The sequence below is a fragment of the Melanerpes formicivorus genome, unplaced genomic scaffold (assembly GCF_026170545.1).
Source record: "Melanerpes formicivorus ecotype bairdi unplaced genomic scaffold, bMelFor1.0.p_v2 SCAF_30, whole genome shotgun sequence".
Lineage (NCBI taxonomy): Eukaryota > Metazoa > Chordata > Aves > Piciformes > Picidae > Melanerpes > Melanerpes formicivorus.
Genome location: NW_027142382.1, coordinates 8,405,537 through 8,429,329, shown reverse-complemented (window position 1 = coordinate 8,429,329; position 23,793 = coordinate 8,405,537). Strand labels below are relative to the sequence as shown.

At 43.3% G+C, this 23,793-nt stretch overlaps 1 protein-coding gene across 9 annotated transcripts in view; it reads right to left on the bottom strand.

The window, feature by feature from the left end:
- Positions 1–18,493: 18,493 nt before the first annotated feature.
- The window catches only part of PRDM15 (PR/SET domain 15), a 43,996-nt gene continuing 38,696 nt past the window's right edge, over positions 18,494–23,793 (bottom strand). For all 9 annotated transcript variants that reach the window (XM_068155229.1, XM_068155228.1, XM_068155232.1 and 6 more), the window contains one exon: positions 18,494–23,547. In XM_068155229.1, the coding sequence (XP_068011330.1) occupies positions 23,071–23,547 (477 nt within the window). In that variant the 3' untranslated portion in view covers positions 18,494–23,070. The remainder of the gene's footprint in view (positions 23,548–23,793) is intronic.

Below are 23,793 nucleotides of genomic sequence, written 5' to 3'. Positions count from 1 at the left end.
TAAACCTCCCGTGGCACAGCCTGAGACTGTGTCCTCTTGTTCTGGTGCTGGCTGCCTGGGAGAAGAGACCAACCTCTGCCTGTCTACAACCTCCCTTTAGGTAGTTGTAGAGAGCAATAAGGTCACCCCTGAGTCTCCTCCTCTCCAGGCTAAGCAACCCCAGCTCCCTCAGCCTCTCCTCATAGGGCTTGTGTTCTCACAATGTCCTGTTCAACCCCCTGGGGACGTCCAGCCCTCTCGGATTCGGGAATACTCTGGAAAACTTTTGTTTCCAATAGTATTAGTCCTAAACCTATAAAACCTTTCCAAAGCTAGATTATTTGTCAGTAATTAGAATTCTTCAAGATGCTGGCCATGTCTGTCTTACAAAGATTTTAACTTTGAATCACTAGAGAGCATGCTGCTCTGCTTGCCACCCTCGTGTGTCAGCATTTTTGAATCCATGTGGATGTTTATACAGTACAATAGAGATAACATTCATAGATAACATCCATTACTATTTCTGTTGCCCCTCCCCCCCATCCCAGAACTCCAACAATTGCCATAGTCTCTGCAGAACCAGGAGAACAGATGGGGTCTTGAATACATGTCAACTGTACATCTTCAAGAGCTCTGCTCACTGGCTTGTTTATCATCTTCACATTTTCTGTATTTACACAGACATGCACAGAGTGGTTAACCACAAGCAATCAGCTATCCACCAAACAATCTTTGCATGCAAATAGCTATGTCCCCAGATCTGAAATACTCACCTGGAATACTGTGCACAGTTTGGGGCTCCCCAGTTCAAGATAGACAGGGACTTGCTGGAGAGAATCCAATGGAGAGCCACGAGGATGATTAGGGGACTTCAGCATCTCCTCTGTGAAGAGAGACTGAGATCTTTGGCACTGTTTATTCTTCAGAAGACTGAGAGGGGATCTCATCACTGTGTATAAATATCTGAGGGGTGGATGTTAAGTGGAGGGGTCCAAGCTCTTTTCAGTGGTGCACAATAATAGGACAAGGAACAACAGGTACAAGCTTGAACATAGAAGATTTCACCTCCACATGAGGAGAAACTTCTTTACAGTGAGGGTGAAGGAGCACTGGAACAGGCTGCCCAGAGAGGTTGTGGAGTCTCCTTCTCTGGAGACTTTCAAAACCCACCTGGATGCATTCCTGTGTGGACTGTCCTAGGTGATCCTGCTTTGGCAGGGGGGTTGGACCTGATGATCTCTGGAGGTCCCTTCCAACCTCTAATGTACTGTCATTCTGTGATCTCTTGAGGATCTCAGGAGCAGCCTGGTACTGTGGATGTAGTACAAGTTTTAATAGCACAAGTAGTAAGTTCTGGGTATTGACAATGCAACATGTGACAAATAAGGGAAAAGTCCTGAGTAGGTTAATGTATTGGTGTAAATGGAGCTAATGAATTACTTCCAGGAGAAAACTCCAGACAGATGTGAAGGAATAGCCTACCCTCCTCCCATAAGAAGCAGCAGCCACAAATCTCTCACACACCTACCTAACAAGCTATGCAGAAAGCTACTATTTTAGGGAGGTGAAATGATAGTATGGACCAAATCAAAGACTCAAGAATCAAGGACTACATTCAAATTCAAGACCAAGAGGTAGGGAAAGATAAAATACCTTTTTGTGGCCCTGGGTGGCCCTGGTCAGCCTGATCTAGTTGGAGGTGTCCCTGCTCACTGCAGAGGCACTCGACAAGATGACCTTTGAGAGTCCATTTCAACCCAATGCAATCTGTGAAGCTGTGTGGATGACACATGATAGGAGTAACTAAGTGAATCAAATTTAGCGACAGGATACTTTTAGGTCTCAGAAATGAATACATCGAGTTCATTTAACAAGTATGCCTGTCATGGGTTCCATTTCTTCTATTCACCAGAACTTTCAAGTAGAACAAGAATGTGATAGCCTTGATGGCAACCTACATCCACTGCAATAGGTAGAATAAAAGCAGTTTCTCAGAAAGGAATTCTGAGCTCCAGATTAACATTCCTAGTGAAGGGACAGAATTCTAGACTCCTTATTAGAAGAAAAAAAGAAATCCTAAAACCTCACCTTGCCAAACAATGAAGAGAGAGGATCATCAGTGTCTCTTTACTGTGAACAGAATGCTTCCAATCAGGTGCAGCTATAGAAAAAAGTACAAGCTCCCATGAATCAATCTGAAGCCTGAGGCCCGGTTATTCTGCTAGTGCATCACAAAGAGCTTCTCTCTGTTTAACCTCAGATTCAAAATGTAATATGCAATACATCAGATGGAATCTCTCTCTTACATGTTTCCTTTGTGAACTCTGCCAGGGCCCTGAGTATACCAACAGCCTCTGGTTGCCCTGACCAGAGGAAGATGCAACCATCTTTGTCTGTAGTCCTCTGCAGGGAGCTCCACTTCACGCATCTACGAGTTTAGTCATCTGTGTTTGAGGTCTGCTGTAACACACTTCTGTGAAAACAACTGAGTTGTGAAAAAGAGCAGTAAGAAGCCTCGTCTAGGGCCTCTACTCACACACCCTGTGCTCTCTGGCACGGGAGCTGCACCTCACTGGCCCTACCTCTGACTTGCTATCCGGACTTCCTGGCCAGAAGTATCTTATCAGATCTTTCTTATCACAGTGGACTTGGCTGTTGATCACTGGGCTGTGGCTGACCTTGGGTAGCACCTTCTTGTTCAGGTTCTGTGAGACTGCACCCTGTCAGTGAGGCTCCTGCCTGATAAATTGTCACCCTTAGCTCCTAGTTTGCCTTCCCTTGCTGAGCAGCCCATTCTTGCTGTACCTTCACCAATTTAAACCAACTCAGATTGCCAGATAGTACACTGAGGGTCCCTGGAAAAGGCTGATCACTTTCTAGCTGTTATCCCAGTTTCAAGACAGCTACTTCCTTGCAGAGATGAGACTACATTTGCCTGTCCTTGCTTGTTAAGTTTGGAGGTATGAATGAGAAGTTGCCTTCCACTGCCTGGGCATTATGATTCCCTATGTCACTTTCAAATATCCCCACCCTGAATGTCAAGATCACAGACTACAACAGACCCTGTAAAATCCAGAACTTACTCTTTTATTCTGAGATGGGATCACCTCACCTTGGTCTCAAAAGAAGTGAAAACTGTCAAGCCATAGACAATCTCCAAATGTCCCACTGGCAACAACTACAGAATTATAACATCCCCTGGTAAAATGGCTTCCCTGACTTACATCTTGCACCTCTCTTGTTAGAACTGAACCTCATTACACCTCATCCTTTCTAGCACAGATATGGAGAACAGCTGTTCCTAACAGCAAGGCATTCCTTAACATACCTGGAGGTACATCGTGTTCCTTTTCTTCCCCATTTCCCTTTTCCCCATTCTGCTATTCAGGCTGCACAGCCAGGGAAGCCCCTCCACACGTGAGAATGAGCTATATTTTCTGAAGCTCTGCTCACACTGATGTGAGGATGACAGATTCTACTCTATCAGGTCACAGGAGTGAGTTACCCATCCATAAACCCCCCTGTGCATCTGTCAGCTAATCACATGAGGGAAAAGTAACAAAATTATGTCACCTCGCATCTGCTGATGTGACTTTGCATTATTGCAGTGAAAAGCTAACCCTAAAACTAAGTTGAACCCACAACTTGAGGACACACACATCTAGGGAGTTCCCCATGAGGATTCCAATCAAACTCAGACTTTGTTGACACATTTTAAAAGACACAGCCAAACTGATTATTTTAAAGCAAGCATGGAACGATCTGTTCCAAGAACAGTCCCACAAATTGCCTCAATTATTCTTCATCAGAAAATCCTTTCTTCTGCAGAGGCTCTGCTCATACACTTTGTAGGTCTGAAGCTGTATGGCATGCACATCAAATAGCAGTCCAAATAGTTTAGTCCTTACTCAAACAATACAGGCATCTGCTATGAAAGACTGTCGATGGAATGTGGCTTCTATGGTAGAGCCAAGGGCATAACACCAGCTTTTAATTTTAACACAGGAGGTAGCTAGCAATATAGAGAGTGCATGAAAAATACCAGGATGGCAATAGGTGTGCTCACTTCCCTTGATTTGAATGAACAGATGAGGGAAAGCAAAGAGTGAGCTTACTATACGATACTATTGCAAGGGTGACAACCCTGATCCTCAGTGGTAGAACTTAAAAGTCTGTTGGAAAGCTATATGAACTATCAACCACAGACAGGATTATGAGGAAACCCAGCCCTGTACTGGCAGTTCTCAATTTAGACTAACGGGGAGTTAAGGAGATCTTATTAATGTCTATAAATATCTGAGAAGTAGGTGTCAAGACAAAGGTGCCAGTCTCTTGCCCAGTGATAGGACAAGGAACAATGGGTACAAGCTGGAACAGAGGAGGTTCCATCTCAACCTGATGAGACATTTCTTTACAGTGAGTGTGACAGAGCACTGGAACAGGCTACCCAGAGAGGCTGCAGCGACTCCTTCTCCACAGACTTTCAAAACCCACTTGGATGCATTCCTCTGTGGCTTGCCCTAGGTGATCCTTCTTTGGCAGGGGGTTTGGACTAGGTAATCTCTAGAGGTCTCTTCCAACCCCTAACATTCTGTGATTCAACACCATGGACAATAGGAACTATTGTACTTAAATCATGGTACCTTAAACCATGTAAAATAGAAACGTTTCTGCAACTATTTAAGCTAGATGAGAAAATATCTGAAGATCTCACAGGAGTGCCTATGCAATTTGTAACACTGAGTTTGATAAGAAATGCTTCACAGTGAAATACTTTTTGAAATGTATTTTTAAAATGTAAACTACCTTTATCATGAGAACAAACAGCTTGCTTCAATTTGCAAGAGTTTCTTCTGCAGCAGCATAGGCACAGCCTATGACACATGTTGATAAAACCATACTTGGGTTATCGAAGGTAACCTAAAACCAAAAAAGAAGCATGCAGAAGACAAGATAGCTTTGGCAGGGAATCAACTCTCAGGAACATAGAATTAAGTGCTTTTAGAAACCAGACACCAGTAAATATTGCAATAACATTTAATTAACTCACCCCAACACAGAGACAATTACATCACCTACAAAAACATAGAACATTCTGCAGTATGCACCACACAAACCAGGTCCTGAATTTTCACTTAGCATCTAGTAGCTGAAAATTCTGTCTAAACTAATTGAGTGAATGTTACCCATTCTTTGGGGCAAGGATGTGTCTCAATGTATTTGTATTGATTTATTTCTTTGGTATATTTTTACCTTCTCCCCTCCCTTCACATCCACCTGCTCCTACTCAGGAGAAGGCTATGAGAGAGCAGTGCAGATAATTCCAACAGAAGTGGGAAGGCTGCACAATGATTAAACTGAATTATGTATTATGGACACAACACTCCATGAGTCAGTACTTATGTGACAAGGGGGACTAAACCTTAATTAGCCTCTGCCTCACTCCACAAAAATTCACACCTGCAGAGTGAAGGCAGACTGCATATTGCATTTTCTTCAGGTAACACAGAGTGCCATTCAGTCATCAGACACAATTCAAACTGTTCCTCTCGGTTCCAAATGATTTAACCCTTTACCCTCTTTGCTGTAGTCATAACATTTTGTAAGGTTACATATTGAATTGGGCCAAGGAATTGGCCTGGCTTTCAACCAAATGAAAACACTGAGGACAGGAAAGGGGAAACGTGAAACTTCTTAGGTGGATACTGCCAGTGGTGAATAATGTACAGTTGATTCAAATGTAAACATCATGGGGAAGTTAAAAGAAAAAATAGAAATAAAAAAGAATATTATCCATTATTAATCATTCTAATCTTAGCAGAGTGTATAAACTAAGCTGCTGGGCATTTTGTGCACAGAACACAACATTCACACAAGGAGTTAATACAAGCAAATTGCTGCATGTCAAATTCATGCTCCGATGTATTTCACAATAACTCCCTCAGGGAGACAAGCCTTTATTTCCTCTGAAGGGCTTGAAACATGATCTGAGAGATCCCAGGTCTTGTATATATGAAAACATATAGTCATATTAAGGTGAATTGACTAAAAGTATTGAGCTAGACAGTGATTGAAAACCTCTTCATAATCAGAGTAACCATAGGGGGGGAATAACCCATTTTAATTTGTTGGCACCATCCCTTTGAATGTTTCAGCTAAACTTGCCTGAGTATTTCTGTAGCAAATGGGAGAGGAGAGAAGTTTTTGGGGCTGTTGGCCTGAGTCAAGAAGCTTTACCTTTGGGGAAACTGCATCTGACACAGTAGGAGCCGTCACAAGTGTTGGGGGAAGCAGTATGGATGATTTTCAAAGAGGATTATAGTCATAACTGTGGGAACATATTTGCAGGAGGGTGAGAAAGGTAAGCAGTTTTCCCTGCCCTCAAAGTTCTCCCTTTTTTTGCAGGGTGCCCTACCCCACCTCCTGGGTCTAGTCTAGCCTGCCTACTAAGTTGAGAAACATCCTTTTAATTAATAAAATTCACAACATAGTTTGAACTTGAAGAAACATGCATACAAAGATTTAGCCAAATGCTGTGGACTAAAGGATTCCATCAGCCCAAACTGCCCACTTACAGAAATTAATAACACAACATGAAATCAATCAATGGGAAGATTTTTCTTCTGGTTTGGTTTTGGGGGTTGGGGTTGGTTTTGTTTTTTAAGGCATGTTTTACCATTACCATGCTCACCAACAGAAGCAGCAAAATCCAACTCTGAGGGCTTGGAAGTTTGTCTGAACCTCTTAAGTTTTAAAAGAAAATAGACCACTCTTGGCAGTATGTAAGGAAAGAGTGGTTGGTGGATATTAAAAAGCATTCATAACAAAAATATCTATTGTGTGAAACAATTCCTAGAAGCTAGGAGATGTAATGGAGATCAGATTTGTTAGTAACAACAGGTTTTACTCAAACTATGCAAAAAACCCTACATTTCTAAGAAGTAATTTCCTGTATTCTATGTTTAGGCTTTAAAAGCTTTAAAAGAAGAGAATGGGCTATTGGCAGGTGTGATTCACCAGTAAATAAAAGCTTTTCTGAAAATAATCTAAAAAATTAAACAAAAGCTTTTATTTACAGAGTAGACTTTCTCACAGGTTGACTTAGCAGACTTGCTGGAGAGAATCCAATGGAGAGCCACGAGGATGATTAGGGGACTTCAGCATCTCCTCTATGAAGAGAGACTGAGATCTCTGGCACTGTTTAGTCTTCAGAAGACTGAGACTGAGAGGGGGTCTCATCACTGTGTATAAATATCTGAGGGGTGGGTGTCAAGTGGAGGGGTCCAAGCTCTTTTCAGTGGTGCACAATAATAAGACAAGGAACAACAGGTACAAGCTTGAACATAGAAGATTTCACCTCCACATGAGGAGAAACTTCTTTACAGTGAGGGTGAAGGAGCACTGGAGCAGGCTGTCCAGAGAGGTTGTGGAGTCTCCTTCTCTGGAGACTTTCAAAACCCACCTGGATGCATTCCTGTGTGGACTGTCCTAGGTGATCCTGCTTTGGCAGGGGGGTTGGACCTGATGATCTCTGGAGGTCCCTTCCAACCTCTAATGTACTGTCATTCTGTGATCTCTTGAGGATCTCAGGAGCAGCCTGGTACTGTGGATGTAGTACAAGTTTTAATAGCACAAGTAGTAAGTTCTGGGTATTGACAATGCAACATATGACAAATAAGGGAAAAGTCCTGAGTAGGTTAATGTATTGGTGTAAATGGAGCTAATGAATTACTTCCAGGAGAAAACTCCAGACAGATGTGAAGGAATAGCCTACCCTCCTCCCATAAGAAGCAGCAGCCACAAATCTCTCACACACCTACCTAACAAGCTATGCAGAAAGCTACTATTTTAGGGAGGTGAAATGATAGTATGGACCAAATCAAAGACTCAAGAATCAAGGACTACATTCAAATTCAAGACCAAGAGGTAGGGAAAGATAAAATACCTTTTTGCGGCCCTGGGTGGCCCTGGTTTGCCTGATCTAGTTGGAGGTGTCCCTGCAGCTCACTGCAGAGGCATTTCTGAAAGTAATAATTTTAAAAAATTAAATAAAAGCTTTTATTTACAGAGATAGACTTTCTCACAGCTTGACTTAACAGAAGTATTTCTCTGTGTCATTTCACTCTCAGATTTATGTAAGAAAAAATAGTGAAAAGAGAGGTATCACAGCTTCATGTAAGTACGGATATTCTAAATTCTGAAGAGCCAAATGGGTTATTTCTAGACATTCTGTCCAGTAATGGTAAAAGTGAGGAGGCACTCACTTTTCATATGCTGAAATGTTAACAGGAAACTGGAAGGAATAGAATAGAATAGAATAGAATAGAATAGAATAGAATAGAATAGAATAGACCAGACCAGACCAGACCAGACCAGGTTGGAAGGGACCTTCGAGATCATCACACCCAACCTATTATCAAACCCACCTAATCAAGTATGTTGCTCAACAGTGAGCTGAAAGGAGATTGTAGAAAAGGTCACCTGCAAGGCATTACAGTTGCAGATGCAAAGATAATGCTCACTAGCCATAAATAACCTGAGATTCTGAGGCCAACAGTGACAGAGAAAGTGCTTCCCTATACTGTCCTTTCAATATGAAGCCACTTTTGATCAGGAATGAACACTTCCAAGGAGCAGAAAGAAAATCTCTACAGGTAGCACTATTTATGTTAACAAAGTCAAAACCGATAGCAGCTGCTAATATTCTTGATACAGAAGCAGCACAGCTAAAATGGAATGGATAATGATTTTATTTAATACAAGGCACTAAGTAGTGGTTAAGATATAAACCATTTTTAGCTGAAACTTATCTTGGCCACTTTTGAACATCAGAGAGGCCTGGGGCTTTTTAGTCTGGAGAAGAGAAGCCTGGAAGGGGATTTAATAAATGTTTATAAATATCTGAGGGCTGGGTGTCAAGGAGGGGACAGGCTCTTCTCATTGCACCCTGAGATAGGACAAGGGGTAATGGATATAAACTATAGCACAGGAGGTTCCACCTCAACATGAGAAGGAACTTCTTCACTGTGAGGGTCATAGAGCACTGGAACAAGCTGCCAAGAGGAGTTGTGGAGTCTCCTTCTCTGGAGACTTTCAAGACCGATATGGACATGTTCCTGTGCAACCTGTGCTAGTTTCTATGGTTCTGCTCTGATAGGAGGGTTGGACTTGATGATCTTCAGAGGTCCCTTCCAACCTCTAACATCCTACGATCCTTTGTCAAAAAGATGGTTTTAGCCATCAGAAAAAGAAACTGTGAATTTGAGGTCCCAGCTGTTTTGCCAATATGTTGCTTTTCATTTTTGTGAATGTTACCATAATCATGACAATGCATTACTTACAAAGATACTGCAAAGCATTGTTCAAAGAGTGAGCAAAAATTCCCAGTAGTGAGTCAAATCCCAAGAATGCTAAGGCGAAATTAGGAAAGGAAGAAGCAATGGCAGTATCTCAAGGTACATCACTTACATCACAATTCTCCCAATGGCAAGCAAACTCCTCTGAAGTCTTTGTTAATTGATGCAAGCTACAGCTGCTCTGCAAAGACAGTGGCAAATCATGGTGCAATGCCCATATCTGCGAGCTTATGAATTTGAGTTTGGTGTGGTAGCTGTGAGAATTGACATGTGTTGTTATCAGCTCTCCGGGATCTGTCACCCCAAATTCACAGCTCCTCCACCAGCACCAGTACTGCTCTAAACATGAGCAAGAAGTGACATTTTACAGAACACTGCATGGAATCTGCAGCTGTGTGCCACATCAGTGAGAATGCCAACAGCACTTACATTTGCAATAACTTCACAGTCTGCAACGAACCTTAGCAGAGAAGCTGGCAACTGCTATCTGCTGATAATGGACTAGATAAAACTTGCAAATCTCAGTGGCAAGCAGATTTTCCACTGTCTCACAACTGCAGCAGTACCAGTGTGCTTTTTGTACCTTAAACCACAACGGCAGCAATACCAGTGTGCTTTTTGTACCTTGATCCACAACTTTCTGCAGATATGTATTTCAGGGAGTCAATAGGAAAATTTGGTAAAAGTGAGTGTTTTCTTAGGTATATACTATGACACTCTTCAGCTGAGGTCACAAAGACATTGTTAACGTTGGTCCAATTCTACTTTTTTCACCTTTAATTAAAGCTCATTCACCTTTAATTAAAATGTCTACACCTATAATTACACTTGATTACAGTGTTAAGAATAAAGAGCAGGATACACAAGAGCCAAAATAGCTATATTAAAAAGTCTAGTATATTATTCCTATTACATCCACAGAGACTGCCTATAATTTTCTGCAAAATTGGATTTTATTTTCCTTGGTTTTCCTTTTAAGTACATTTAACTACTAAAAAGCTGTAAAATGCAATAGCTGCCATAAAAACACCACCAGTGGTATGTATCCAAATAAGGTAAATGCCATACAAACAATTAAACTTTACATGTTTTTTCCTCTAAAGATTCATACAAGTGCAACTTTAAACTTAGAATTCTTCAGCAGCAGGCCAGGTCCCTGGAAGAGAATCATAGAATAGTCTGGGCTGGAAGGGACCTCCAAAGGTCATCTAGTCTGACCTCCCCATAGTCAGCAGGGACATCCTCAACTAGAGCAGATCGCCCAGGACCATTCAAAAGTGAATTGCTAAAGTAGGGTTTAGACAATAGCACCTGCTGAGCCCGAGGAAAAAAATCCTCAGCAGAGCTTCTCATGACATCACCTTTCCAGTCTCTTTCCATACTAATAATAGCTATCAATAAGAACAAAAATCCAGAGCAATCAGATATGAAGCCAAAAGCAAGTATAAGCCCTTTTATAAGGACTTGATACAGCTGGGCCTTAGAAAAGCTAAAGTGCAGGTCAGTTGAAGTCAGCATTCTAGGCTAGGAGCACCCTTTTTAAACCTCAATGCAATCTGTGTGGCAGATGACACATAAATGACTCGCTGCTTCCAGGGGGTGCTGTAGGTACTCTCCCAAGTGTTCCACAAGATGATTACAAAATTCCTCCCTGCCCTTTCCCTGCAAAGCAGCATTCTTTCCATCCACACGGTAATATCCATTCGGTGTTCTTAAACTTGCTCCCAGGAGCCACTGCCTAAAATTGTTAGAAGTGCAGGGGAGGGTTAGTTATCATGTTATATTTGTGTTAGCTATCATATTACATTTCTGTAAATCTCTCCTATGAAAATAGCAGTTAATAGTGCAGGATCCTAGATCACACAGGTTTTGGGGGTTTGGGGTTTTTTTTTTTGATTGGTTGGTTGGGGTTTTTTTGTTTGGGTGTTTTGTGTTTTGTTTTGTTGTTGTTTTTTACTTTTTCTTTTTAATTACTGGACATGTTATTTTAGGAATCCAAGGCCATATTTTGCAGACATTTACACCTTGCCAGAAGCCACAAGTTGTAACATTTCCATTACAACCCTGCAGTAAGAGTCCTATGGTCACATCCCAAACATCTGCTGAGGAAGCCTTTATTGTAATTGAACTCCATGACCATACTGTAAACCCTCTTTCCAAACAGAAACCAAAGTAGCCATTGCCAGGAGTGCAATTCTACAGACACCTTAGCCTGACATCAGTTTGTGATCCCAATGAACAGGGCCGCTTCCATCTGCCCCTTCTTATTCTTCTTAAGATCCAGCTTTGGATTTTGCACAACCAAGCACTAAGCTGAAAACAGACTCAACTGGAATCTGATTCTTGGAGAGAATGATAGACAGACCTATAGACAGAGGGAAGGGAAGATTTGGGAAGGGAAGATTTGGGAAGGGAAGGTTTGGGAAGGGAAGGTTTGGGAAGGGAGGGAAAGGGAGGGAAAGGGAGGGAAAGGGAGGAAAGGGAGGAAAGGGAGGAAAGGGAGGAAAGGGAGGAAAGGGAGGAAAGGGAGGGAGGGAGGGAGGGAGGAAGGAAGGGAGGAAGGAAGGGAGGAAGGAAGGGAGGAAGGAAGGGAGGAAGGAAGGGAGGGAAGAAAGGGAGGGAGGGAAGAAAGGGAGGGAGGGAAGAAAGGGAGGGAGGGAAGAAAGGGAAGGAGGAAAGGGAGGGAGGGAAGAAAGGGAGGGAGGAAAGGGAGGGAGGAAAGGGAGGGAGGGAGGGAAGGAAGGGGGGAAAGGAAGGAGGGCAAGGAAGGAAGGCAGGAAAGGAAGGCAGGAAAGGAAGGCAGGAAAGGAAGGCAGGAAAGGAAGGCAGGAAAGGAAGGCAGGAAAGGAAGGCAGGAAAGGAAGGCAGGAAAGGAAGGCAGGAAAGGAAGGCAGGAAAGGAAGGCAGGAAAGGAAGGCAAGAAAGGAAGGCAAGAAAGGAAGCAAGTTGAATCAGTTTCCTGCTCAACTGAATGCATGTTTTTCAGTATAAAGGAGGTAAAAGAAATATACACCAAGAAGAAATATTTCCACTACTTCTTTTTCATGAGTCGGAATAGATATACTAGCAAACGTTATTAAATACTGTTGGCCCATTCTCAGTGGTTTTCCACTCCTATATTCTTCCATGTGTTACTGCCCTCAAAGACCTGCCAGTTCAGCTGCTCAGAGGACCACTCCCTAATTTGCATTATTCCCAGCAATCTGGATTAGTTGTAAGAGTCTAAAAAGCCTCCAAGCAGATCAGCTGAAGGATCTCAGTCAGCGGCAGACTTTGGAAGGAGGATGGCAACAAGCAGCTGGGAGGAGGTTCCTCATTGTCTCATCAACATGCATGGATCTGGAAGACAAACTCTGTCCAATAGCCTAAAGCTTCTTTGTAAGAGCCTGACTGCGTCTTCTCTGATGCTCTTAATGATTCTATTGATTAAAAAAATGTCTGACATAATACTGGGTTAAAAAAATAAATGTGCAATGGGAAAACCGTGCAGGAATGAGTGTGCTGACTCCATGGTGTTAAGTAGGCACTGCCAATGTAACTGGCAGGATCTTTGGATCTTTGTACTTCTGGCTACTAAAAGTACCCATTCCCCCACCAGCAAGTTAATTTACATGAGAGCTTCTAAGAAAGCTTATCATCTTAGATTGCAAGTAGGACTCTTCTGACATTGCACAGTTTGATCTAAAGTATTACGACCAACCCTTTTATTTCACCAATGCCCTGTCTTACTGACCTGAAGCAGGAAATGCTGGCATCCCTCAAGACAGACTGAAAGGTAAGAAGCCTACCACTTCAGCTACACATCAAATAATCCACTGTCAAGTGCTTTATTAAAGTTATTCCAGGCACAGTGTAATAGTACTGGGACAAAATACTAGAAGTTATAATTATTCTAATTGACCAATGAGGATATCCTAATAAGCAGACTAGACAAGATCCAAAAGTGACTGGAGAGAAAACTCTGGAAGCAGCATGAAAATCCTCCTGTCCTTAGCAACACAGACCCTCAGTGTCTTCCTTTTCTCGCTGCTGCCTCTGCACCCCACCACAGCTAACCACAACCCCCTCCCGCTGCCTCTACACTCCACCTCAGCCACCCATAGCTGCTTACAGGGCAGGGACAGGGGCAGGGCAAGCCCCACCTGACAGGCGGAGCATGCCTGACCGACAGGATTAACCAACACCAGGGGCAAGACAGGTACAAACATGACCTGCTGTGCCCAACATGGGGAGTGGGTTGGCTTCTCCCCTCACAGTGAGGATGGAACAGGAGCACATAGGCCGCCTCCACCCATCAGGGCAGACTGGAGAGCTGTGCAAAGGGGAACCTAATGTAGTTCAACAAAGCGGAGAGGCCTGCACCTGGGGAGGAACCACACCAGGCACCAGTACAGGTTAAGGTTTGACCTGCTGCTTCATGGAGAAGAACCCTGGACTTGTGGTGAACAGTGATGGGGATGCACCTTCACTGGACTTAATCTATTTTGCTTCCTTTGTGGTGCAAGCTACTGAGGGTGTGCAGCTCAGGGAGTTTCCAGGGCGAGAGGGCCTTGGCAGTAGAAAGTGACACATCTCACAGAACCCTGTTTCTGGTGCTAGATCCAAGGCTGAAGGGCCAGCTCTCAAGCAGAAGTGGGGGAGCTGCTGGTGGGAGGCAAGTGTCTGGATGAGAAAGGAAGCAGACAATGGGCTGAAAAGGCATTTAGGCTGGGTTAAAACACCTCTTCATACGACTACTGTTGTAGCTACCAGCAAGCAATCCCACTCCCCACCAACTGCCCTCTAATTTTTCTGTTTATAGTGGTGTCACTTTAGACTAAACCCTACTTTATTTTTTGTTATAATATCCTTCACACCCAAACACAGAGACCATTACAGATAAGAATGGATTAGTTGGCAGTGCATGACATTGAGAGCTGGAGGTCTTTGTAGCCAGGCATAGGAAACCACATACATTTAGTTACTGCTTCCAGATTATGATGCTGTCTCATGCAGCAAACATTTGTTATTTCTTGCAGGCATTAATTGATTACAGCAAGTTCTTGCTTTACTTCAATTACTTCTTAACCCACTCTTCATTTTGATAAAATGCTTACACCCAAGTTCTAGACATCTTATTTTTAAAGTAGGTAGACTGGGAAATACTGATTATACTGTGAGAAGACAAAGTGAATTAAGAAGGCAATGTGTATGCTGTATACTCAGAATGACAGCTATCCCTTTACTAACTAGAAATGCTCTCAGGGGTGAGTGGATTACTTTAAAACAACAGCATTAAATAGAGCACTCTTTTCAAGACCTTTCTGCCGGGAACACCTCCTATCTCTATTCAACCTACTTCTTACTCAAACAACCACACCAGTATATCATGCCTGGAGGAAAACTCAGAGCATGTTGGGATTTGCATGTATTTCATGGGAAAAAAAAAGTAGTGGAAAAGGGAGGTGAGTGAATGAGAAGCAGTTGCATTTGCCTTCAGGACAAAGTTTCTCATTTTTCTCTTTGATTATGCAATCTAAGCTCTTCTCTTTTGCGTCGTTAAAATGGTGCTTTGTCACTGATTCCATTGCCTCCTCAGCAAAAATCTCCCATTGGCGTCAGCACGGACACTGCAGGTGTGCAATGAAGCACCCATTCTTTACTTTTTAAGACACACACAGCCCCCAGCCCCCAAACCCTCTCCTGCCCAAACACTCCCAACTTACATACCTGTATTTACTTTTGTAAACCAATCATGGATTCTAGATGGTAACTAGGGCCTTTGGGCACAAGGGCCGTTTGTACACCAGTCAAAGGCAGTTACTCCTTTGAAAGCCCAAACCAGGGTCTTAACCTAGGTGTAGGTCTCCAGAGAAGGGAAGAGGAGCTCACACATGTAGTTGATTTATGATTCACCTGCCCACAACACAGCCAGTGTGATCATATAATCACAGAATATATCTGGTTGGAAGAGGTCTCGAAGATCATCCAGTCCAAACTTTGGCCCAGCACTGAAGGGTCAGCACTAAAACATGTCCCTAAGCCCCAGGCCTGCAGGCCACTTGAACACTCCCAGGGATGGTGACTCCACCCCTGCCCTGGGCAGACCATTCCAATGTTTAATAACCCTTTCAGTGAAGAAGTGTTTCCTAATATCCAGCCTAAACCTCCCCTGGTGTAACTTGTAACCATTTCCCCTGGTTCTGTCACTTGTCAAGCGGAAGAGGCTGCTCCCACCTTGTTCCATCCTCCCTTCAGGTAGAGAGTGATGAGGTCTCCTCTCAGCCTCCTCTTCTCTAGACTGAACAACCCCAGCTCCCCTAGATGCTACTCATAGGCCATGTGCTCCAGGCCCTTCACCAGCCTCGTTGCATTTGTCTGGACATGCTCTAGCACCTCAATGTGCTTCTTATAGTGAGTGGCCCAGAACTGAACACAATACTTCAGGTGTGGCCTCAACAGTGCTGACTACAGGGGGATGATCACTTCCCTGTTCCTCCCAGCCACAGTGTTTCTAATCCAAGCCAGGATGCCATTGGCTTTCTTGGCCACCAGGGCACACTGCTGAATCATGTTCAGTTGACTGTCAACAAATACCCCGAGGTCTTTTTCCAGGTTGTAGCTTTCCAACCACGCATCCCCAGGTTTGTAAATTACCGTGGGTTGTTGTGACCCAAGTGCAGGACCTGGCACTTGGCCTTGTTGAAGACTGAGCGACATTCTTTTTTATCTCCCTCTCCTTGGCACAGCAAGGAACTGGTGTTAGAGATTCCCCACCCTTTCCTCTGATCAGCTGGTTATCTTTTTTTTTTTCTTTTTAATTGTAAACCACTCCTCTCTCCACCAGTGCCATCCCTTCTACGACACCCCTGTGCCCCACTTGCCCGCAGGTATCACGTACCCAACAGAGCAGGTCTGTTCTGTGTACGAGAAAGGACATTTGCCCTCGAGAAAATGCTGCCCACAATGTTGCTTTCCCTCTTCCCAGAAGTGATGAAACATGAACCTGCTTCATTCTCTAATGGCTGTGTATCTTACCCTTGGACTTTGCCTGTTGCTGCACATAACACCCTGAGTGTGTTTCACCTCTGAGTTTAATTCATGGTAAACTGAACACACACTGACACTGTCTCCTGTACAAGCAACAGAATATTGGCATGGTCAGGAAAAAAAAAAACAACAAGGCTCCTCAACACACTCATCAGTAGTATTTAGGTAACAGCACTGCAGTCACCACAACTTACCATACTGCTTGGTACAGCAGGCAAAGGATGTGTTCTCCCACACAGCTTTTAGCTACACTTCTACTGTATTTTTATTGCCTCTCAGCTCTTGGCATCCTCTTTCCAGGTTTGAATCTGTTACTTGACAACCGCTACATGTGAGAAGTAGAAGCTCAGAGATACTCACGTTCCTGTCAGCCCTGTGAAGACAGCCAGCTGCCTTGTGAAGAGAGGCTGACACGAGCACGTGGCTTGAAGGCAAGGCTGCCAGCGCTCAGCTGGTGTCTGCGCTCACTAACGACGCCCAACACCTCAATCCCCACGCGAACACGTCTCTCTCCCTGAGCCAGCGTCACGGCAAGAACCTCAGGCTCACGTGGGCAGCAGAAGGGCATAAATCTGTAGAAAACTGGTATCATTAGTTTCCCCAACTTTTAACTCCTTGTGTTGCCATTACTACACTTCTTTCTTTGTAGCCTTTTAACATTTTGCTACACTTACAGGAAGCCTTTAGAACTTCTTGTGAATGAAAATCTGGAAGTAAACAGAAGAATACAGGAAAGCACCCAACTGACAGCAAAAAGACACTAGAACTCTTGTTTTAGCTGAAATAAACCCATAAAGACCTTAAATACTGCTTTTAACATCAGCTGCTCTACAGCTATTGCACCTAATAACCATCTTTTCAAAACTGTTAGGAACTGCCAGGGCATGGTAACTGGTCAGAACCAGTCCACGGATAAGGAGAAAGACAACAGCATTACACTGCAAATGTTGACAAAATCCTAACTCCAAAGGTGACACAGAAGACTCCTGGACAAGTCCCTCTTTCCCTGCCACACTCAAAGCATGCCCCTTCTGCCCCTTTCAGCTCAGCTGCTGGCAATCCAAGCTCAGCAACAGTGAGGCTGGACTCTCTGGAAAAGCAATCAGACACATCAGCCATGGCTGGCTGTACTGCAAGGGCTCAGTATGCTGAAGCAGGGTCTGAGCTGAAATGGCAACAGTACTTCAGCATCCAGGAGAGAAAGTAAATCCAGAACAGCTTCCTCCAAGTGTTTTAGGGCAAGAAACATCTTTCCCAACCATGGCTGCACTGTATGATGAAGGGCTTGTGGCTTTTCACAGTGTTACATTTTCAATCAAGAAAATTTAATGGCATTTTGCCATATGCAGTGCGAATATCCTAGCAGCATCTCAATACAGAAAAAAATGACTCTGAGCTGATGACAAGCATGATGGAAACACCTTTGCTTTCTCCTGTTGGCATCACATCACTTTGGATTTGCTACAGGGAAAAAGCTCTTATGTGAACACAAACTTTGGTAACAAATCTTGCAGATGCAAGTCACTTGGCCGCACAGTCTGTCTCCAAATCTACTTCAAGCAGAGCTTTGATGTGCATCAGGGTGGGGATCAGCAGTATCCTCCACTGGTATGGATCCTTCCCTTTCTACACCACAGGAGGCCAACGCACAACCATGGGGAAAAGGTATGCCAAAGCACAAACGATTTTGCAAGAGGTATGCTTGTATCAGTAATAAATGTCAGGCCAAAAGTTAATCAGGAGTGGCATTATTGTCACTTTAAATAGCACCAAGGAAATCACTCGACTGAAGAATAATTCACAAAGCAATACTAGCAAAGCAATTTATCCATTTTCACGTGGTACCTACAGTTTTTATGTGATTATCATTGGATGTATGGTGTGTTTTTTCCTTCCCAGCTTTCAAGTTGAGAAATGGAGGCACCTCTAGGTGTGCAGAACATTAGTCAATCACTATGACTAAACCATCAAAAATGCAGTTCTGGAAATGAATTCAGCTGTTACCTGGCTGTTAACTTCAAACAATTTCTGGTACAATACAAAGGTACAGAAACAGGACTGGTTAGACTGATAGGAGACTGACAGGCAGGTTCCTGCAAAAACACTCACTTTTCATACTGACATTTCTAAAAAGAACACTTTAATCTCAGAGACTGTAGCAGCACTTGATACAGCAGCTTTTCCTGAGAGAACTCACCACAGACTGTACCCAAGAAAGATTTAATCTCCACTGCCTTCCATTATCACTCGGTAACAGGCTATAGAACAAATATTTTAGTGTTCCTATATATTTTGGGATGTGCCAAGTTCTACGAGATAAAGAAGCTTCTCACTTTTGAAGCAAATCTGTGTCATCTGAAGAAAAAAGAAAAAGTTTGATGCATCAATTGAGGACCAGAAAAGAGTAACACTGCTAGAGAAAGGATTCTGTACCTTGATGCTCCTTTACTTCAGAGCCTATGTGCCACAGACAGCATTAAACAACAGTCTTAGTAACAAACAATGACAACGTACAGAACATCGCTCCTTTGGCTCAGAGTAATTCCAGTTTGTTACTCGACAGTGGGTATGCAAAATCTCCCACACATGGCTGAACACAGTAACCTTCACATCCTATAGCCAACAAGGCTAGCAACAAATTGGTAAAGGACATTCAGATTGCACATCCATCCCTTACACAGTTATATTTCTTGTGCAGTTTGAAATAGCATCGCTGTAACTTTGGCATTCACCTGAAAAAGACTTAGTTGGGAGGGCAGCTGGCAGTCAAGGGCTCTCCAAAGGAAGCTCTGTCTGAAAAGGCATCCATTTACAACTTCTCCAAACAAAATCATATGTTTTAAGCAAAACCAAAGTAATTTGTTTTGAAATGTTTCATGTTGCAGCAAAACCCAAGATACAGCTCTGTTGTCATAGGCATGTTAGTAGCAATAACAGAATCACACGGGGATGATGAGGTACCACAGGCACAGTTGCAGGCAAAGTGAAGATCATATTAAACAGAGTGATTAAAAGGAGGAGGGAAGATGAGCTTGTAGAGAACTTTCAATTGCCTGGCCTAGTCAAAACCCTTCCAGTGTTTTTCCCTCCTGAGGCAGAGTATTATTTAGGATAAAGTTTTACAGTGAGAACAATCATCCCCTGGAACAACATCCCCAGAAACATGGTAGAGACCCTGTCACTGGGGGTGGCAAAGATGCAGCTGGACAGGGTGCTAGATAACCACATCTAGGCTGCCTTTCCAAGCTTTCTTTCAGGGTCCTGTTCAACCTGGGCTGCTCGATGAGTCTATGATTTTGGGAAAACTAAGGGACTGAAGAGACATATTTCTTTTCTACGTGACCACCAACATGCAAACATTTCTTGTGTGATCATCCCTTTTAAAAAATCAGCTAGAATCAGTCTTTACCAGAAAGGCAAGATGTTAATTTGCCCAGATGGGATTATATAGGCCAGTTAATCACAGAAAAATCACAGAAATATTCAGGTTGGAAAATACCCTCAGGATCACCAAGTCCAACCAGTAACTCTACTCTACAAGGTTCACTCCTAAACCATATCCCCAAGCACCGCATCCAAATGACCTTTACACACATCCAGGGTTGGTGACTCAACCACCTCCATGGGCAGCCCATTCCAATGCTGCTCTTTCTGGGAAACACTTTTTCAGAGTGTCCAGTCTAAACCTGCCCAGTCACAGCTTGAGGCCATTCCCTCTTGTTCTGTCCTTAATTACCTGTGAGAAGAGACCAGCACCAGCCTCTCCACAACATCCTTTCAGGTAGTTGTAGAGAGCAATGAGGTCTCCCCTCAGCCTCCTCTTCTTCAAACTAAACAACCCCAGCACCTTCAGCTGCTCTTCACAAGATTTATTCTCCAGGCCCTTCATCAGCTTTGTTGCCCTCCTCTGCACTCACTCCAGTGAGTGGGAAAGATGTGGGAAGGATGCTAGGCAGTGTAAGAGTAGAGAATACCAAATGATCATGTTAGGATAAAGAGTTTGTGTGAAGTCAGGGAGGTCTCTCTCCTAGTCGATTACCTCCGTATGCAATTCCTATCAAATAGGCAACTACAGGCTAAACAAACTCGAGCTGATTCAATGCATCAGGAACACTACTATCAGTAGTATTAACATAGTACAGATGTACCCACTCTGCAGCTAAGGAAAAAAAACCCTCTTCCCCACTTAAAAGCTCAATCACCATTTACATATGTCTAAACAAACCTCTCATCTTGCAGAAGCCCTATATGCAGCACCGTAACCCTCTGAGTGTGTGCACACACAAACACACACACACACATATATATATATGTATTTTTTAGATGTTAGCCATCTTTTATTTACCACAACAATGTGACCTAGGACCTCTCCATTTGCTTTCCTTCCACCCCCACCCTTTTTCTCCCCTCTTTAAAATTACTCTGCCAAAAGACAACATGCCTTTACTAATTAGGCACCAAACACAGGGGAAGAAACGTTTCAAGTACATAAACAACATACTTTATAAACAAAACCTAGCTTCCTCTTGACCAGTGGGTTTAGTGTGGAGGCAAAGCATATGTGGGCAGGACAGCTGAGGAGAAACTTAACTCTCTCAAGCCAGTGGTGAAATAATCCAGGTGATAAGAGGGGCATAAAACTGCACTTCTCAGGATATTGGGAGGCTGATAAAATGATAGGATCTCACGGTAATGTGTTAACAGGATCTGAGGAAGACAGAAGGAGCTAGAGAATGAAAATACATTTCTTTGCCACTCCAGTAAAAGCAAATATATCTTTCTGATATGTATTCTTGTCCCATCAGGTGCAAGTCCCTCCCATGCAAACATTTTACAGGCTTCTTGGCATTCACAACAAAATAGTTCTGCTCCTCTGACACGTCATCATCTGTCACCAGAAACCTGTCTTGTTGCAACTAAGCTTTGAGCAGAGCCCAGCACAGTGAGCCTCTGGACACTGCTGCAGCACCAAGAAAACCACTGGAGGTTACCTTTAATATCCAGATGTATACACTTTGGAAGAATTTGTTGTAGAGCTTATAAGGCATCTTTCAGGGGTCAAGTAGGCCACGTTAACACAGGCTTTCAAAGCTGAAGTCATTCTTGCTAATACATAAAACATTTCCATAAATACGATAGGCACAGACAGAATTTTTACAACCATTACTCTATCTTCACCTCTCCAACACAGCAGCTGCGTTACCCTTAGCAAAAACCTTTAGCACAGCCCTGTGGCTCAGCCTGCTGCCCCAAAGGCCCTTGTACTTCAGCCATAGCTGGAAGGAAAGATTTGTCAGGTTTTTTAATAGTTTATTCCTTTTTTATATCACCTGATTTTCCTCTGTGGGAAAAATGCTATCTTCTTGGCATACTAAAGTCCAGACTGCACATCAATGTATGGAGAATGGATGAGAGCGTAGTATCAGCAACAATGTATTTGACCTAACCCACTACTTACACCCCTAACAGTCATGCAAACCTTCCCGGTATATACTGGGGCATGCTGCCTCCATGTGGCAGAATATGCTTCAGACATTCTTTTTTCCTTCCCCCTTGCATTTCACCATGCAAGAAAATGCCATGAATTTTGGAAATAAATTTTGGAATCCATACATTATTTCTGTGAGAAAGGGCAACACGGGGATGAAAAACATAAGGAATCATTGTAAGGGCTGGTTTTCCACACAAATACTCAGCAGGAGCACACAGTGAAGTATAAAGGCCATATATATATACGTGTGTGTGTGTGTGTGTGTGTTCATATATTTATAGATATATGAAAAGAATGTTTTCTCAAATGTTTATTACACAATGAAAGAAGACTAATTGAAAAAAATTCACATCCTGAACTTGATCCAAGAGGACAGATTGCTCTTCAGACCTATTACCTTAAAAGTAAGACTCTAAGAGCAGTTTTGAAAAGTTCCATAAAACCATTACCCCGTTCTTCTTTGTTTCAGTTCATAACTGCTTTGATTCAAACTTGACTAGAAGACCATAGAAGTGGCTTTAGCATGAAACCAGCTATCAAGTAGCACTAACGCTGTGATATGGGTAGAGGATTTTTCCCATGACTAAAATGGAAATACTTTGTGAAATTGGTCTATTTTCTTCCACACCACACTCATCCCCACCCCAAAGCCCCAACCTCTGCCTACTTTATCAGTGTTGTTACAAACAAGACCTAAGGAAGATAAAACCCAGGACAATTATTGTTTCGCTCATTTGTATCTTCACATTTCAGTCTTTACCAGCTGACCACAAGTGCATTCCACATCACTCTGAGCAAGGTCTTCATATGTAATTTTCAGACTGGAAAGACTTGACATGGTATGGCTCAGAGGGTTTTGGATCACCAGTGCCATAGTATTTAGGTTTTCCCTGCTTTGGTTAAGATGTAGTATGGCGCTGCTGTCAAATCTCAATCTTACTGCACGAAATACACTCTGCAAGGGGGTGCTAAATTTATGGTCAGATTCCTTCCTTCCTTTTTTTTTTTTGTAACAGTGCAAGATGTAGAGATAGCATGAGAATCTCAAGGTCAGGGTGCTGCAGGGCGCTCTGCCAATTTTACTTACATTTCACTGTATGAACATTTTGCCATCTCTGTTTGGTATCCAGCAAACAGTCCTATTAGAAATGTTCTGAATGTCTGTGTGTTTTTGTCTCTCACTACTGTCCATTTCAAACCTTTTCAAAATATAAATTAGTAGCTATACATCTGTTGTTGTTGTTCTGTTTGAACCTGCTGCTGTCCAGACTGCTGTTGCGTTGGCTGTGCCTGGGGCTGCAAGACGTCAGTCTGAGGCACTGACCTCCACGAGAGAGGATGCTGTTCTGTTACCTGGTTCCCTAGAGGAGCAATGGAGTTCACCAAGGTGGTCAGGTTTATAAAATGAGCCACAGACTGAGGGTTGGCTGCCTCTGGCTGTGGCTGAATCTGAATGTCATTCTGGCGGTTGTGCAGCATGGCGGAACCGCTGACAGTGTCAAACGTCACGGTGAGAATTGAGTTGTCCAGCTGCAACTGGCGCTCAGGTGCGGTCAGATGGCCCACAGCCACTGGCTGCAGGTTTGTGAACTGGGTTCCAGCTGCCGTCGTGATAGGAGTAACAGTGATATTTGTCAGCCCAACAGAACTGGAAGGGGCTGTGACATTTGGGTCACTAAGGGTCACCACCACCTGAAGAAAAACAGAAAAGGAACCTCAACCTTCTATCTTGCAGCTGACAAACAAAACACCAAGCACAAAGAAAGATGAGCTGAGCGATGATGGCCTGACGTGTTGGTACTGCCAGCAAGAGAAGTAACACACACAGAAGGCAACAGAGAAAGCTTGGAATGTAACAACTTCCATGTACAGCAATAAGAAGGCAATGGGAGGGAGGCAGATGCAACGTTCAAAACAAGCAGCCAAATTAGCTTCCAT